General features: G+C 43.8%; 1 protein-coding gene across 1 annotated transcript; it reads left to right on the forward strand.

Annotated features, from left to right (window-relative positions):
• Window positions 1-7,275: 7,275 nt before the first annotated feature.
• Window positions 7,276-11,092, forward strand: LOC126162605 (cuticle protein 21-like). Its single transcript, XM_049919215.1, has 2 exons — window positions 7,276-7,293; window positions 10,550-11,092. Exons 1-2 carry the CDS (start codon window positions 7,282-7,284, stop codon window positions 10,988-10,990), a joined length of 453 nt encoding a protein of 150 aa, XP_049775172.1. The 5' UTR covers window positions 7,276-7,281; the 3' UTR covers window positions 10,991-11,092.
• The last annotated feature ends 4,436 nt before the right edge of the window (window positions 11,093-15,528 follow it).

The raw sequence follows: 15,528 nt of genomic DNA on the forward strand, positions 1-15,528 counted from the left end.
ATCCAACGGAGAGCAGCGCACTTGGTTATAGGATCATTTAGTAATCGCGAAAGCGTTACGGAGATGATAGATAAACTCCAGTGGAAGACTCTGCAGGAGAGACGCTCAGTAGCTCGGTACGGGCTTCTGTTGAAGTTTCGAGAACATACCTTCACCGAGGAGTCAAGCAGTATATTGCTCCCTCCTACGTATATCTCGCGAAGAGACCATGAGGATAAAATCAGAGAGATTAGAGCCCACACAGGGGCATACCGACAATCTTTCTTTCCACGAACAATACGAGACTGGAATAGAAGGTAGAACCGATAGAGGTACTCAATGTACCCTCCCCCACACACCGTCAGGTGGCTTGCGGAGTATGGAGGTAGATGTAGATGGTTGAAATGCTAATCATTTCTGCAGAACATACTAATATACATATCGTGTGAATATGAATGTCCTATCTCTAATCTTCCAGGTGTTCTGTTTTTTTTCTGAACATGAGAGTAGTTTAAACCGCAGCCCCGATGCGCCATCATCCTGCAGCTGTCCATCTCTAACACTTGCTGACAGGCACTTCCCTTTCTTTAACGGAGCGTTACACGGTCTTCTAAGATCTAACCAATATTCAGATGTGATCTCTGAATGAGAAACTCGCTGTGCAATCTTTCCTTGTACGGGTATTTGGCTGTTACAGGTACAAACGGAAGGGGCGAGTATAGACAATGAAACAGGCGTGTAATCCTAACAAACATAGGTCCAGAAATCAGTGGTTTCCTCAATGTGACTTACACACAGGTGTAGTCATGCCAGTGTTACAATACTGTTAATGTCTATGGCTACATTTTGCGTGGTGTTACTTATGGTGAAAAGATATGTACAGTACATGGTACACGCATGATGGTGCACCAGCACACATTCAAGTGAATGTTCGGGAATACGTAGAGCGAATCTTCGACACCAAGTATGTCGGTGGTGGCTCGCCACTACTATGGCGTTATAGGTCCCCAAACTTGAACCAGTTGAATTTTTTGCGTGAGGATATAGCGCGTCGGGGGAAGATGATATACATTACGATGGGAAATTTTGAGATTTCCAAAACGAGATAAATCACGCGTTTGGTAAGGTTTCTTCAAACTGAAAACCGATACGATGTGTATGAGAAAATACTAAACCCGGTAATAATTTTTTTATTGCAATTACTGACCGTATGGTTGATATGTGTTGTTTTACAGCACAGTCATTATATATGCCCTATATGAAATCCCATATTCCCATAAAACTCGAAAATAGTTAATGCCAACACTTATGTGATCCACTGCTAATTGGAGGCATTTTTAATTCCACTTGCCTATATTTGTCATTCTTGCGTAATTTATAGGCACGGTCTGCAAATATATAAATGTAAAAATGTTATTACGAGTATCTGTCTTATCCTAAAGAAAATATGGGCTCTTTCCCAGGTATTGGATACGAGATGCGTGTTAAATACGCGTTCCACTATGGCAGCAAACAGGAAGTAGATTGTGATACACATACTTCAAGACACAGAGTGCATGATAAACACGCTGTTAGAACTGACAAAAATGTACAGAAATCACTATTGTAGTTTTTAAATAGATTTTTGATTGTTATACAGCATAAGTTTTCGTACGCACCGGATTTTTTTTATCCAAAAGATGAAAAATATCCCTTACAACTGCGCCTATCGCTTTCCGCTCAGACTTGGACTCAAGGAAGCAATGGATAACTGAGTACTACTCTCTTGACACAGTGAAGTAACATGAGCAAATAGGTACCATGCCACAATCACCATCTTCCCTCGATTCACCCCATTTAAAAGCTTTGGTGTAGTCCTACCCTCTTGACAGTGTCGAATTCCGGAAACGTGTTGTGGATTTTGTCAATGCGTTCGGAACAGAGTTGGGATTTTTAACGTATACGGGCAGTGATGAACAGACGTGATGAAGACTGCATTCACATGAAAAATGACCGTTTGGAAAACTTGTTGTAATGTGTTTGTCCTTCACAGTATGTCTGCCGTTTGACTCCTCCGGGACTCTGTTACAAGGTGTCCATGTACTCAGACGCAATACGTCATATCGGGGAAACCATTGGTTCGCCGGCCGGTGTGGCCGTACGGTTCTAAGCGCTTCAGTTTGGAACCGCGTGACCGCTACGGTCGCAGGTTCGAATCCTGCCTCGGGCATGGATGTGTGTGATGTCCTTAGGTTAGTTAGGTTTAAGTAGTTCTAAGTTCTAGGGGACTGATGACCTCAGAAGTTAAGTCCCATAGTGCTCAGAGCCATTTGAACCATTTGAACCATTGGTTCGGGATTATTAGGAAATTAGAATTACTTGCTCTCTCGGTTGTGCTCTGCTCACCCCTTTTGCTTGTATTTGTTATCGTCACACACCCTGTGTACGGAATGTAGTTGGTCTTACTCCTACATTGTATTATGGGCGTTTGCGCTGGTATGCTTGTCATTTACAGACGCCAGCCAATTCGATGTTAGTTGCATGCCGCCTTCGTGGTGTTGTAACTGTAATCGCCAGCAATGCATTCGTAGAGAAAACAGGTTCGCTGTTGACCAGAGTGGCAGTGAAAGATCTGTCTGTCGAGACAATAGGCACTGGAAATGTTGCCTACGTAACTCGTGCGCGGAGAAAATAATAGAAGGCAAACGAAATAATCTCCGATCTCATCGCAGCTGCCTGTTCTGGAAGGAACTCTTTAACCATCTGAAGTTTCTACATACGGACATACGTCGACGACGCGTGTGGAGCAGTCAGTGAAAGCCTCGGCATTGACCCAGTTGGGGCCGCCGGCCGCTGACGCGGTGAAATGGAGAGTTGCTGAGGGATCCCCGCCGCTTTCTTCGGCGTCCTCCAGCTGCCAGCCAGCCGGCCGCGGTGACCTCACGGCGTGACGTGGCGGCCGGCGCGTTATGTCAGCACTACCTGGGTCACTGACACGGCGCAGCCGCGCTGCTGCAGACGCCGAGAGATCGCCGGCAAGTGCCGCAGGGAACAACCTTGGAATCATTTCGTGCGCATGGAGATCTGCGTCGAGAAACGAGAGGGAGTGATGCTTGCTTGGACACTGCTCATATTCGTAGGTTCCCTGATCTCTGTTTTAAGAAAAATGTGGAAGGTAGAACCCACTTTAGTTAAGACATGAAGTCGCCCAGCAGGTATTCGACCACGTTATAAAATTGAGAGCACTTCTCACATCAATGCTAAGTGGCTCGCTTGATATAAACTGGTCACTTGCTGCTCAAACTGACGCATTTCGGACGCAGCACATATTCAGAACGTCCACAAAACGAATACAAAGCCATAAGCACAAGCGTAAATTACAAAAGTGTAAACTTATCGAAGGTATTACAAAAATATTTAGAAATAATCATACCAAATAGAACTGCCGCTCACAGAGGATATCGTCACACGTATGGGTCCTCACCATCAGTGCTCAACTAATGAAGGGTCGCCATTATACAACCTAGCTACAAAAATATGCCACCAGATGTCATGACAGTATGGACATAGTGGCGATACTAGAGCCCACAGAAATAAATCAGCGATTTAGTAAGAAAATAACACTGGAAATCAGTACAGAAATAGAATCAAAGAACTATATGTGACACTAAAAACAATAATTTAAAATTTATACCCAACAGTGCAGTAATGCTTCATGTAATTCATTTTGGGGCCGGTATCGAAAGGGAAGAAAGAATAACATGGGAGAAAAGGGGGAAGGAGCAGCATATTGGGGGAGTAACAAATCAATCGCAAAACAAAGTTCATGCAAAGAGCCAAAACACGTAAGGTAACAAACGTTTCTAAGTATTAGATGGCTCGCTGTGTGGTGCAGTGCTAAATAAGACACTGGGTTTACTTGCGGGAGACAAGTGGTTCAGATTTCCGCCCTGGCATTCAGATTCATAAAAAGTTCTATCTAAAACATGTTACTTGCAATACCATCAAAGAAGCCTTCATGGTTATCAGATCAGCATGTATTGGACATGATAGCATCACAGTCCAAATGCTGAAGCTTATTACTGACCCACTATGAAAGGTATGTTCAACCACTCCTTAACCACAAGAGTTTTCCTTGAGGCCTGGAAACAAGGACCAGTTCAGCCACAACTCAAAAAGAACGTTGCCGCAGCACCCTCAGATTACCGACCTATTTGCGTTCCTCTTGCACACTCTAAGGCTTTAAAATATATAGTCCTCGACCAGCGACCAAACCGCCTAACTACGAGCGATCTGTTGGACGAATACCAGTCAAGTTTCCGTATATATAGCGGCCTAACATCTGTCCTGATAAAGGTAACAGATGACCTGAAGCTTGCTATGGATGCACTATAGGCAACAAAATCATGTGCTTTCTAGACTTAGACATCTTACTTGCCAAAATTTCCAGTGTAAAATTCTTTGCCAAGTGCAGTACCATGCTTTCCCTTAGACCTGACGTCTCGCCAGTAGTGAGTCATGTTCAGCACCATAAAGTCACAATGTGGTAGGTAGAATCAGGTGTCTACCAGGGTTCGGTATTGGGTCCTGTACCGTTTTCACTGAACGTTAACGATATACTATCAGTTTCGTCCAAATGAGAATACCACATGTCTTCTGGTGACTTCCAGTTGTATCTAAGAGCAAAACCAATAACCTGAGGACAGCTGCCGAGAATCTCAGTACCGACCTGTGTACACTATCAAAATGGGCGGAGGGTATAGCTTTAAAGCTTAACCAATCCAGAAACCAAGAGGTACTGGTAATACTAGAATCAGTAGCCCGAAATATAGTAAACACCTACCATCGTTCACCTTAAACTGGGCAAAAATCAACTTCTCTCCTTCATCAAAGAGTCTAGGAATAATAACAGATAAAAATCTAAATTGGACTGAGCTCATAACTGCGGTGTGCAAGAAGGCATCTGGATCTCTCCATGGCCTGCAAATATATAAAAAGTTATTCCCTTGTACAAGCACTTACACTTCCAGTTATTGATTACAGCGATGCTATTCTGGAAGGTCTTTCTCACCCGAAAGTTCATGGCGCCTAGAACTTGTTGTGTTGCTTATATTTGTGATATTCGACTCTTTGGCCATATTTCATCACCAGCACAGCTATCCTGGCTGCGTATAGAAAAGCGCGGTGCTTTCCAGATCGTCTGTCCTCTCTTATGTTTTATTAACGAACACTGTCCGTCATATCCCTCCTCGACCTTAACGCCCTTATCTGAACAAAGTGGCAGAAACGCCCATCAGAGCAAATCCTTTATGTCCTACTCCATTGTTCAGCCACTTTCCGGAAGTCCTTCTCAGTAGCAGGAATCCGACTCTGGAATAGCCTCCCGTAGTATAATAAAGAAGTGAATAACACATCCAACTTCAGAAGACAGTTAACGACATATCTACTAAAGGAAGAATAAGGATTTCCATTGTCCCTGTACGCACTCGCTTCCCTTGTACAGCCTTTTTCCCGACCAGGTCTTCCTATTTCCAATATTCTTAACTGGTGCAGTCTCGTTGAATTTCCTTTCCCCAGAACTCGATGTATCAGAAAATATCTATCTTGTACACCTGCAGTTTTTTATATCTGTCACTATCATTACTGTTATTATTGTCATTATTATTGTTATTATTATTACTATTAGTGGCAGCAGCTACAGGATTAACTTTATTAGTTCATAGTCAGTGTTATTTACTCACATTGCCACTTCAGACACTCAAATCATTTTAATAGCTCAGATCAGGATAAATAAAACAAGTATACTGGGCTGTCCTTCAGCATCGTAAATGTAACTGTTCCTAGGCCGTTTTCTACCTCTATGATAACCTTCCACAGCCAATGAAACTATTAATCTTGACGTACAAATGTTAATCTTTGTCTTCTCCTACAATTCCTGCAACTAGCGCGTGATCCAGAGCAAAGGGAATCGACGGGAGGCCCTCGTCAGACGCCATTATTATTATTATACTTAAATGCCGAAGTACAGGCTATCAACATCTCATTTTGTCTAATCATTGTTTTCCGTAGACTGTGTTCTACTTACGTTCTTTCTAATTTCTACATATCGTACTTTATATTAAAAATTAATTTGTAACACATTTCTAGAGAACAAAATTTCACATGATCCTTGTTTCCGGATTTTCCATTTCTACTGATGGTGATGATGATGATTATGTTTTATTTGTAGGGTCATCAGGGCCCGTATACATTCCCACTCTGTACACAGTCCAGTCTAGCCACTTTCATGGATGATGATGGAATGATGACAGCACAAACATCCAGTCCCCTCCATTGATACTGTCACTTCTATACAACGTTTCAGAAACTTCTTAAATTCTGTACCAGTGAGTTACTAAGTATAGCCTACCATCTTGTTGACGCAAGCTGTTTCTGACATCATCTGTTTGGCTGTACTCTCTTCATTGCTTTGATCTCCCTGTCTCGTCTTATTGTCAGTTGAGAGAATTGTTTCACTCCTTATTTGCGGCTTTTGTGTTTAAGAGATATTTCATCTTCCAATTTATTTTTATCGTTACTCGTGCCTTCGCTTTATTCTCTGTGCACCTATATTCTTCTCCTCAAATTTTCTGTCACTGCTTTCTTTCTTCCTTCGATACAAATTGTAAACGGAAGTTACTTTACACTCTTTTTTAATACGAAATTGTCTTTCTTGTTTACTTGCTACGCTAGTCGTGTGCAGAACATCATTTTTGAAACGTGCAACTTAAACGAGCCTCTTGTCCTCACCGGCAAACTCTGCTGCCATAAACTGCAATACTTTTTAACGCAAGATGCCACCACAAGGGCAACTAAGAAGTATTTCTACTTTCTCAATGCGTCTTTTGGTACTGCGGACTGTACATGTGTGAGCAGTGCATGCTAGGCAGCTGGTTCACAGGTTGGGAATTAACATTTCGATCCCACCGCCCCGATTGTCAACGGTATTACGCGCTGCATCTTTTCGGCGAAGAGAAAGCTCACGTTTAACAAAGTAAGCTCTGTCCGCCACGCAAATGGCCTGAAGTAATACCTGTTGGAACGCGCTCGTTTGATTCCGGCTAACGCCGTGTAAATTCGCAGATGCCCTTTAGGCTAATGCCGTCCGCTGACCACTGCCCTTATTACCAGCACGTGCTCACCAAAGGCGCAGGGTGGGGCGCGCTTTGTCTGGAGAATGGAAGCGGCGGCGTTTCACATCCAGTTGGACGGGCCAAGCGATCGCCTATATAAGAGCAGGCCAGCGGCACCGCAAGCAGACACCACCGACAACCACACAACAGCATGGCCTGCAAGGTGAGGCAACCACCTCTTTTCTCCTGGCGAACTTTACGTGCGGGCTGCTCTACGAGTAGGCAGCGCTTAAGCGTAAAATTCTGGGGCAGCGTATTTTGGAAGGGTCTCTTATAATTGGAGTGCTTTCTCTATAGCCTATGGATTTGAGAAAATACTTATGTAAGCCATTTACGAGGTCAAAGTATCAGACAGAATTCAAGATTTGGGACGACGTATATGTATATTTGATACAGACATCTTTGTGATTAGCTCTCAGTGATGCTTCTATTAGTGGCACAAGTTACCATTATAACAGTTGTGATTACTTTTGTAATGTTGATAAGCGTCCCTTACAATATATGTACGAAAGGGAGCAGAGAGAGCTACATGGTCTACGGATACAAGAACGTCAGTTAAAAAAAAGAAGGAAAATACCTTTGGGCGCTATGTTTCACTGAAAGGAACTCTAACTGCATATAGCAATGATGTTATTTTTTATCGTGAAACTATTAGCAATGACTCTTGTGGTATGTTACAAGCCACGAAGTACTGAATTGTACATTGTGTGGAGAAACAATACATTTGTTTCGAGTTGTGGAGTGAGTTAGCACACAGTGTTCGCATTTTGTAGTATCGGGGTTCAGGTCCTCGTCCGGCCATCTTCATTCAGGTTTTCCGTTAATTACCTAAACTGGGAGTTGCGCGAACGATTCCTTTGAAAAATAAAACAGCCAAGTTGTTTCGCTAACCATGTTTTAGACCATTTGTGCCCATCGATATCAAAGGACATCCTTGTCAGTGGAACGATAAAACCTTAATCTTACTTCTGCATTCTTAGCAGTGTTCGAACGCACAGTTTTTTTGGAAACTAAAGGGTGAACCATACCAGATACGCAAATTATAGGACGAACAAGACCACTTGCAATTCCATTAAGAACGAGTAGACCTCGAGATTAAGCCTGAAACGCTCTTTCTTAACCATCAACTCTCATGCCTAGCGATTATCCCATCGTACAGGGTCCGCTGTTTTATAAGTTTATTTTATTTTATTTCACCCTTGTGGCCGAATGCTATCCCTGTTTCTATTGCCATCAGTCAGCCTAAGGGACGGAAGTCGCTTATGGCAATTTGTCTTTGAATCGCGAAAACTTTTTTATGTGTTTTTATATCATATTTTCTGATGCAGAGTTTGGGGACAGCCTGCTATTTCCCTAAACGAACTTGAAAAATCGACTGAAAACTACGTTTAATCTGGCATGTTTACCTGATCAACTATAATTAATCCTCCGAACCGACTCGGGCAAGATCTGTCAAACCTCTCTGTCTAACTAGCTAGCGCGCTGCGCGTTGAATTGTTCAGCAAAGCCTCAGCTATGAGTGCAGATCTTCTCATTCGAGGTCTTCTGCGGTAAATAGCCTTTGGCTTGTCCTGTTGTATCGCGTTGTAATGCAGTTTCCAAACCTAGTGAAAGGTATCTTAGCTGTGACCGAAACGTCGGATTTAGTTTACAACATGTGGCAACACTTAGGTGTCAGAAGTACACCAGAACACGGAAAGGACAGAGTTCAGTACGGTAAGCGGCGTGACAAGTTGCCACGCGTCTTGTGTCACGTTCGCCAAAACGAGGTCTCGTATCGAACTATACATCTGTTTACTTGAAGTGCTTATATTTGGCTGTAGTTTGCGGTGTTACGCACTGCAACCATAATATCTATTTGGAAATAGTTAAGAGTTAATACTACTCAGATGTCATATCACAAATACGGTATGTTAAAAAAAGTGTCGAATATTTTCAGTGTCGAATATTCGTCTGGAAATATGTTCAGTAAACCTAAGTCCGTAAAGGCATGTTATCTGAGACATGAACACTTCTTGCGTGATTCGAGTTGTGTTTACTGAATTACTTTTCTCTTGCTCCAAAATATGCAACTGTTTTGAACACTCTGTTTATCATATATTCCCATTATTGTAAATGTTCTTGAGTTTAATTGTTGATGACGTTTAGAACAGCTTCCGGAAATGTCAAAACGTAAAGTCGTACAGGTGGTTTGGAGTAGTCTTTCCCCACGTCACCACTCCATGTTGCTCTATACAAAACCGAACAATCAGCAAAATGCAGCCAAGCAAAACAATTCTAAACAACAAATCGAATCGCGTAAAGTGTCTTCGTGCTGGATCTGGATTCGGGAATTCCATTTACGCGCTGTCCGGAGAGGGGAGGCGACGAGTCAAAGCTAGGGAGGATGGCTGCGTGCTCAACAGGTTGTACAGTTTAAGTAGGAGAGACATTTCTCAGCTTATGACAGAGCGTACTGGGAATGAGATACCTATCGTGGAAATGTATTACTTCAGCCGTGGCAAGACAGAATAGCAGCTCTTGGTTTATGGTGTTGAAGTCTTAGGCCGTTGAGGGTGGCGAGCTTAACTTTACTAATGCATCAGATGTCAGTCTCATACGCAGTATGTTGAGGCAGTACGTGGGACGAAGCTGAAGTTCAAAAATATAGTGTGGTTGCTGTACTGAAAATAAGTAAAGAAGAATTCGTCTTCCACGTATTATGTCGGTATACCCTTTATAGGACTTGCCGTTATTAGTAGGAAACTGACTTAGCCACTGTGAGACAACAGTTTATTTGTAGGCCCTAACGTTCGTGTGGCTCGGTAGTATAGTGGTGTAGCCTTAGACCGTAGATCCAAAGGTGCCGGTTTCCATCCCCGGTCAGTTTTAGGACCTTTATCTTTCACTTACCTCTTCTTTTACCTCTGGCAATGTTTGTTAATGTGAAAAATGCGCAGATGCACTGTTATTCAGGCTCCACCTTAACCAGCAGGTCCTCTTATAACTGGAGGAGGAGGAGAAAGATATCAGTGTTTAAAATGTCCAGTTGACAACGCGGTCATTAGAGACGGAGCACAAGCTCGGATTAGGGAAATATGGGGAAGGAAATCTGTCGTGCCCTTTCAAAGGAACCAGCTTTGCATTTGCCTGAAGCGATTTTGGGAAATCACGTGAAACCTAAATCAGGCCGGCCGGACAGGATTTGAACCGTTGTCCTTACGAATGCTACTCCAGTGTGCTAATCCTCTTATAATTGACTGGGTTCATAAGTTCAAAGGTTGGAGGAAGAGAACAACTTACCAGATTCTCTAGAAAGGTATACAGTTAGGCAGTACAGTGTTCAAACTAACCTCTGGGTTGATGAGGGCGTTCCTCTTTTTACCTTTAAGGGTGATAAAATTGGCAGTGCGATTCAGGCTGGTCTTCCCTGTCCGCAGCTGATCGTGCTCGCCGCCCTCGTGGCCGTGGCCCACGCCGGCTACCTAGGCGCCCCCGCCGTGGTCGCCCCCGCCGGCCCGGCCTACGCCGCGCGCGCCTACGCCGCCCCCTACGCCAGGGCGTACGCCGCCCCCGCCGCCGTGGCCGCTGAGTACGACCCCAACCCCCAGTACAGCTACGCCTACAACGTGCAGGACGCCCTCACTGGTGACTCCAAGGCGCAGCACGAAACCCGCAGCGGAGACGTCGTCCAGGGCAGCTACAGCGTCGCCGAACCCGACGGCTCCATCCGCACCGTCGACTACACCGCCGACCCCGTCAACGGCTTCAACGCCGTCGTGCACAGGGAGGGCGGCGCTCACCCCGCCCCCGTCGTGGCCGCCGCCCCCGCCTACGCTGCCGCCCCTGCGCTGGCCTACGGCAAGGCTTATCACGGCTAAACGCTCATCTGACCACAATGCACTGTCATAGCCATTATGTACAAACTTTTATACCCATTACTATATATTAGCGCATCTCAATAAATAGTCGCTCAAATACAATACTTGTCAAAGTTGTTTTTGTAACCATATCATACGTGCTCTTTCTAGATGAAAACCTTTGGTACTCGCCTACATAGCTGATCCTGTCCACATGTATAAATAACGCTATGGTTAACGCACCCAGTTTATTTTTTGTTTATTTATTTGCAGCGTGCTCCACTGTAAAACTACATGTATGTACTGCGTGTGTGTGTGTGTGTGTGTGTGTGTGTGTGTGTGTGCACGAGCATATATATATATATATTGGTGTTTTGCCCTTAAAGAGCGCAGTTGGACTAAACTACATGGCCAGTTACTGTTGCTGCCTTCCTTGCTGCCCAAACTTCCCTCGTTCGCTCACTGTGTTTCTGTTTCCGGTCCTCTGTCCATGCTTCTTGTCGGCTTTGTGTCTTCGGCTTTATGTTGATTGCCTTTCTGGTTGCCCATATTTCTTTCATCTTCTGGCTGTGATCTTTCTTGCGTTATTTGGTGCATTTTACGCCTGTTCGTTTGTCACATTGTATCTCATGTAGTTTACTTTTCTTAATGATGTTTCTGAAATTTATTCTGTCGTTTAATGTGTCTGCTGTTATGTTGAATTGGTTCATGTCGGTTTTTGCCTCTGCCACCCATTTGTTGTTTCTAGTGGTTACCCAGTCAAAGATTTGTTTGCTCAGTCTGTGTGATGGCATTCTGTATAGCTGTCCATGGAATTGCAGTCGGCGTTTTCTAATCTTTTCTGTAATTGTCTCCGTATGTTTGTATAGTTCCTCTGTAGGTTTCTTGATCCATATTCCATTGTTGTTAGATGCGCGAAATATTTTCCTAAGTATTTTTCGTTCTACTTTTTCTAGTAGTCTGATACGTGTATGCCCTAGGATCAGTGTGGTCTCTGCTGCATGTAGTGCCTCGGGGAGCACCACTGTGTCGTAGTGGCGTAATTTGGCTTTTTGTGAGATAGACTTCTTGTTGTAATGATTCCACACTACTTTGTATGCCTTGTCCAGTTTAGTTTTTCTTTCTTTGTTTGAGTCTCTGTTATGTCCACTCATCTGTAGTGTTTCACCGAGGTATTTGAAGTTTGCCGTTTTGTAAATCGTGCCGTACTTTGTGTTCAGAGATGAGAGTTTCTTTGTGCTCATAAACTGTGTCTTTTCGTAAGGGATCTGTAGTCCAGTTTTGGAAGCGATTTCGTGTAGTTTTTCAATAGCGTCTTTTGTTTCGTTTACACCTTTCGTGACAATCGCCAAATCGTCTCCAAAAGCCAGGCATTTAATCTGTAGGTTTCCTAAGATTATCCCCTGTTGTGATGTTTTCCATTATTTTATTACCTTATCTAACACCAGATTGAAAAGGAGAGGTGAGAGGCCATCGCCTTGTCGGACATCTGTGCGATTTTCAAAGGGATCTGACAGAACTCTACTTTGGAGGTCGTGTTGGTCAAAGTTTGTTCTATGATAGCCCATTTTTTGTTGTCTACTTTGTATTCTTCTAGAATTTTGAAGAGAGTTTTACGGTCCATACAGTCGTACGCCATTTTGCAGTCGACAAAGGTAATGATCAGGTTCTATTTGTGTTGTAAAATCATTTTCAGGTTCCAAATTTGTTCCGCACAAGACCGCCCTTTACGGAAGCCTGCTTGGCATTCCCCAATCAAGTCGTCGGTCTGGCATTCTAGTCTGTTTAGTAAAGCTTTAGAGAGGATCTTGTATGTGACCGGTAGTAGGGATATTCCTCTGTAGTTGTTCGGGTCAGTTTTATCACCTTTTTTGTGTAGTGGGTGTATCAGGGCAGTTTTCCAGTCGTCAGGAATTTTCATGGTCTTCCAGATATCTTCCAAGATCCTGTGGATGTGTTTGGTGAGTTCTTGGTCTTGTAACTTCCAGATTTCCGCGATGATGCCGTCTTCTTCTGGTGCTCTACGATTCTTGAGTGACTTGATTATTTCTTTAACTTCTTCTAGAGTTGGAGGGTCACCATCTGGATTGTACGTGCTCGATTCTATCATCATTTCTTCCATAGGGGGGTCCGTGTTGAGGAGTTTCTCAAATGAATGTCACAAACAGTTTATGGAGTGTATGTGTTTGATGATGATGATGGGACAAGGGAGAGGGTGTAACCCAGTACCGGCAGATAGCCTATTCCACGTGAATAGCACCAAGGTGGTTGCCAAGCCTAACGTTTCCATCCGACGGACGTGTCACCAGCAAGAGCGTCACATGCCCTCACTTCATGAGATACATCGCATGGGTCTGGAATTCAAATCAGGACATCAGTGCAAAGTCTGGGGATCAGGAACTTTACACCAGCACCTCTTCTTCCCTTGCTGGCCAAATACTGGCAGTGAAAAACGTTTCCACCACTAGGAATCGAACCAGCGTACCCCCGGATCGACGCTCCGAGTTGTAAACGTTTAGACAGAAGAAGTTGTTGACACTATTGTTTGACCAGAAAAGACAATCGACATTTTGTAGCCTATGATATGGTATACTCAGACACTATATGAGTACATACCAAGCTGTCCAGCAGTCTCTAAGGAATTTGGGCAAGTGGCAATGTATAAATGTCAGCTGACGGAATTAAGCTCGCTATCCATTATAACAGTATTCAAAACGAGAAGTTGACGAATCTGTGTCTCATTCTCGTCGTCTTCCTTTTCTCATATACAAATACACCATCTACTGCATCATGTAACTCTGTTAGCCACCTTGCAGGTGCGATGGCATATACGTTGGCAGTAACATTTTGACGCGATGAAGTGGGGGGAGGGGTGAAATGCTGCTAGTGCATGCAGAATCCTGCGGAATTCAGCGGACCAAGATAAGGTTGATAATACTCCAGCGCAACTGTTCCAAACCTATATTTTCACCTCTGTGTCCTGATGCGTAGTGGATACACCCAAACCTCTGCTTACAACAGGTGGAAAAACATCAACAGGAATTAATAAAGTTCCAGGAACGCCACCGGGTCCCGGCCCGGAATGAAGGAAGCTGAATTAAGATAAGATTTGATTTTCTTACGATAATCACGCTCCATTTACAACACAATAATCATTTGCTTGTAGGAAGAACAAGTTAAATTCTACGGCAATTATTTATGCTAGAATGGCTATGCCACAAACCCATCCCGGAGAGGGATTCCCAACACCAATCGAGCAAGGTAACTGATATACGTCTCACCAATGTTCTGTTCCACTACTCAGTCATATCGATTATAAAGTCTGGCGCGTCCGATGCTGACTGGGTCTCAGCAACAAGTCTCATTTTTCGAGTAGAGTCTGGAGGAGGAGATTAATGTTCAACACCGACTTGAACCGTCTTCCTCCCGAATGCGAGTCCAGTGTGCTAACCACTGCGCTACCCCAGTCGGTTCTTCAGACTGGCTCACACAGCGAGTGTTCGAATCAGCCAATCAAAAGCCAGTGCCCTCCTCAATGCTACTTCAGCTTTAAATATTATTTTTATAGTACCTACGGCTTAGAAAAGTAGTTAATCTATGCAGATGATCTGGTGGGTGACATTTCCTTTTCCCCAATATATCTTGAACATTTTCTTTGTTATTTACGCTACGGTCGCAGGTTCGAATCCTGTCTCGGGCATGGATGTGTGTGATCTCCTTAGTTAGGTATAATTAGTTCTAAGTTCTAGGCGACTGATGACCTCAGAAGTTAAGTCGCATAGTGCTCAGAACCATTTGAGCCATTTGTTATTTATAGCGAAGAGGGCAAACACATTTCAGATGCGCCGCTGTCGTTCGTTTATATTATTTCCTGGTGAGTGACAGTACTTAAGATGGTAAGGTCAGCCTGGTCCGTTGCTCGCGGTGACACGGGTGCACCGGGCCGCGCAGCGGAGGAGTTTCTCCGCGACGCATCTCTCCATCTTTATTCAAAAGTCTGTTACGAATTTTTATCGCTTTCGCCAAGCCTGGAGAACCGTCTTCTCCCAGTATTTTCCTGCATACCAATTTCCAATTCTGATATCGTCCAGAGATTGCATGCCACGCCAGTCGATATCACAGATGTTGGCAAGGTCTCGCTACAGTCCACAAAGACGCACGGGAGGCGCTCCTGAAGAGAACGCCTCCCCTCTCAGCACGGCAGCGCTCTCACACTGTGGTCAATATAGTGTCAAGCATGCAAGAACTCTGGCAAGTTCGTGATCTCAGTTACGGCAGTCAAGATCATAAAGTATGATCAACAAGTTGTTAAAGCTTCAGGTGAACTTCTGCAGTTGTAAATGTCTAACATTGTACCTCAACAGAGGAAATTGTTAACCTATACGTCAAGAGATGAATACATAGTCAATGACAGTTGTTAGTTATCAGGCAATCCTGTGGCAAAGTACTGTGTGAAAGTTAAGTAAATCTTTTATTCATTTACGTAATAAAGTGAAAAAACATGTCACGTGTACTAGTTCGAGAAGCCTTCTCCTAAAGCAATCAAAGAACCACAGTTA

Source organism: Schistocerca cancellata, chromosome 2, assembly GCF_023864275.1.
Source record: "Schistocerca cancellata isolate TAMUIC-IGC-003103 chromosome 2, iqSchCanc2.1, whole genome shotgun sequence".
Taxonomy (NCBI): domain Eukaryota; kingdom Metazoa; phylum Arthropoda; class Insecta; order Orthoptera; family Acrididae; genus Schistocerca; species Schistocerca cancellata.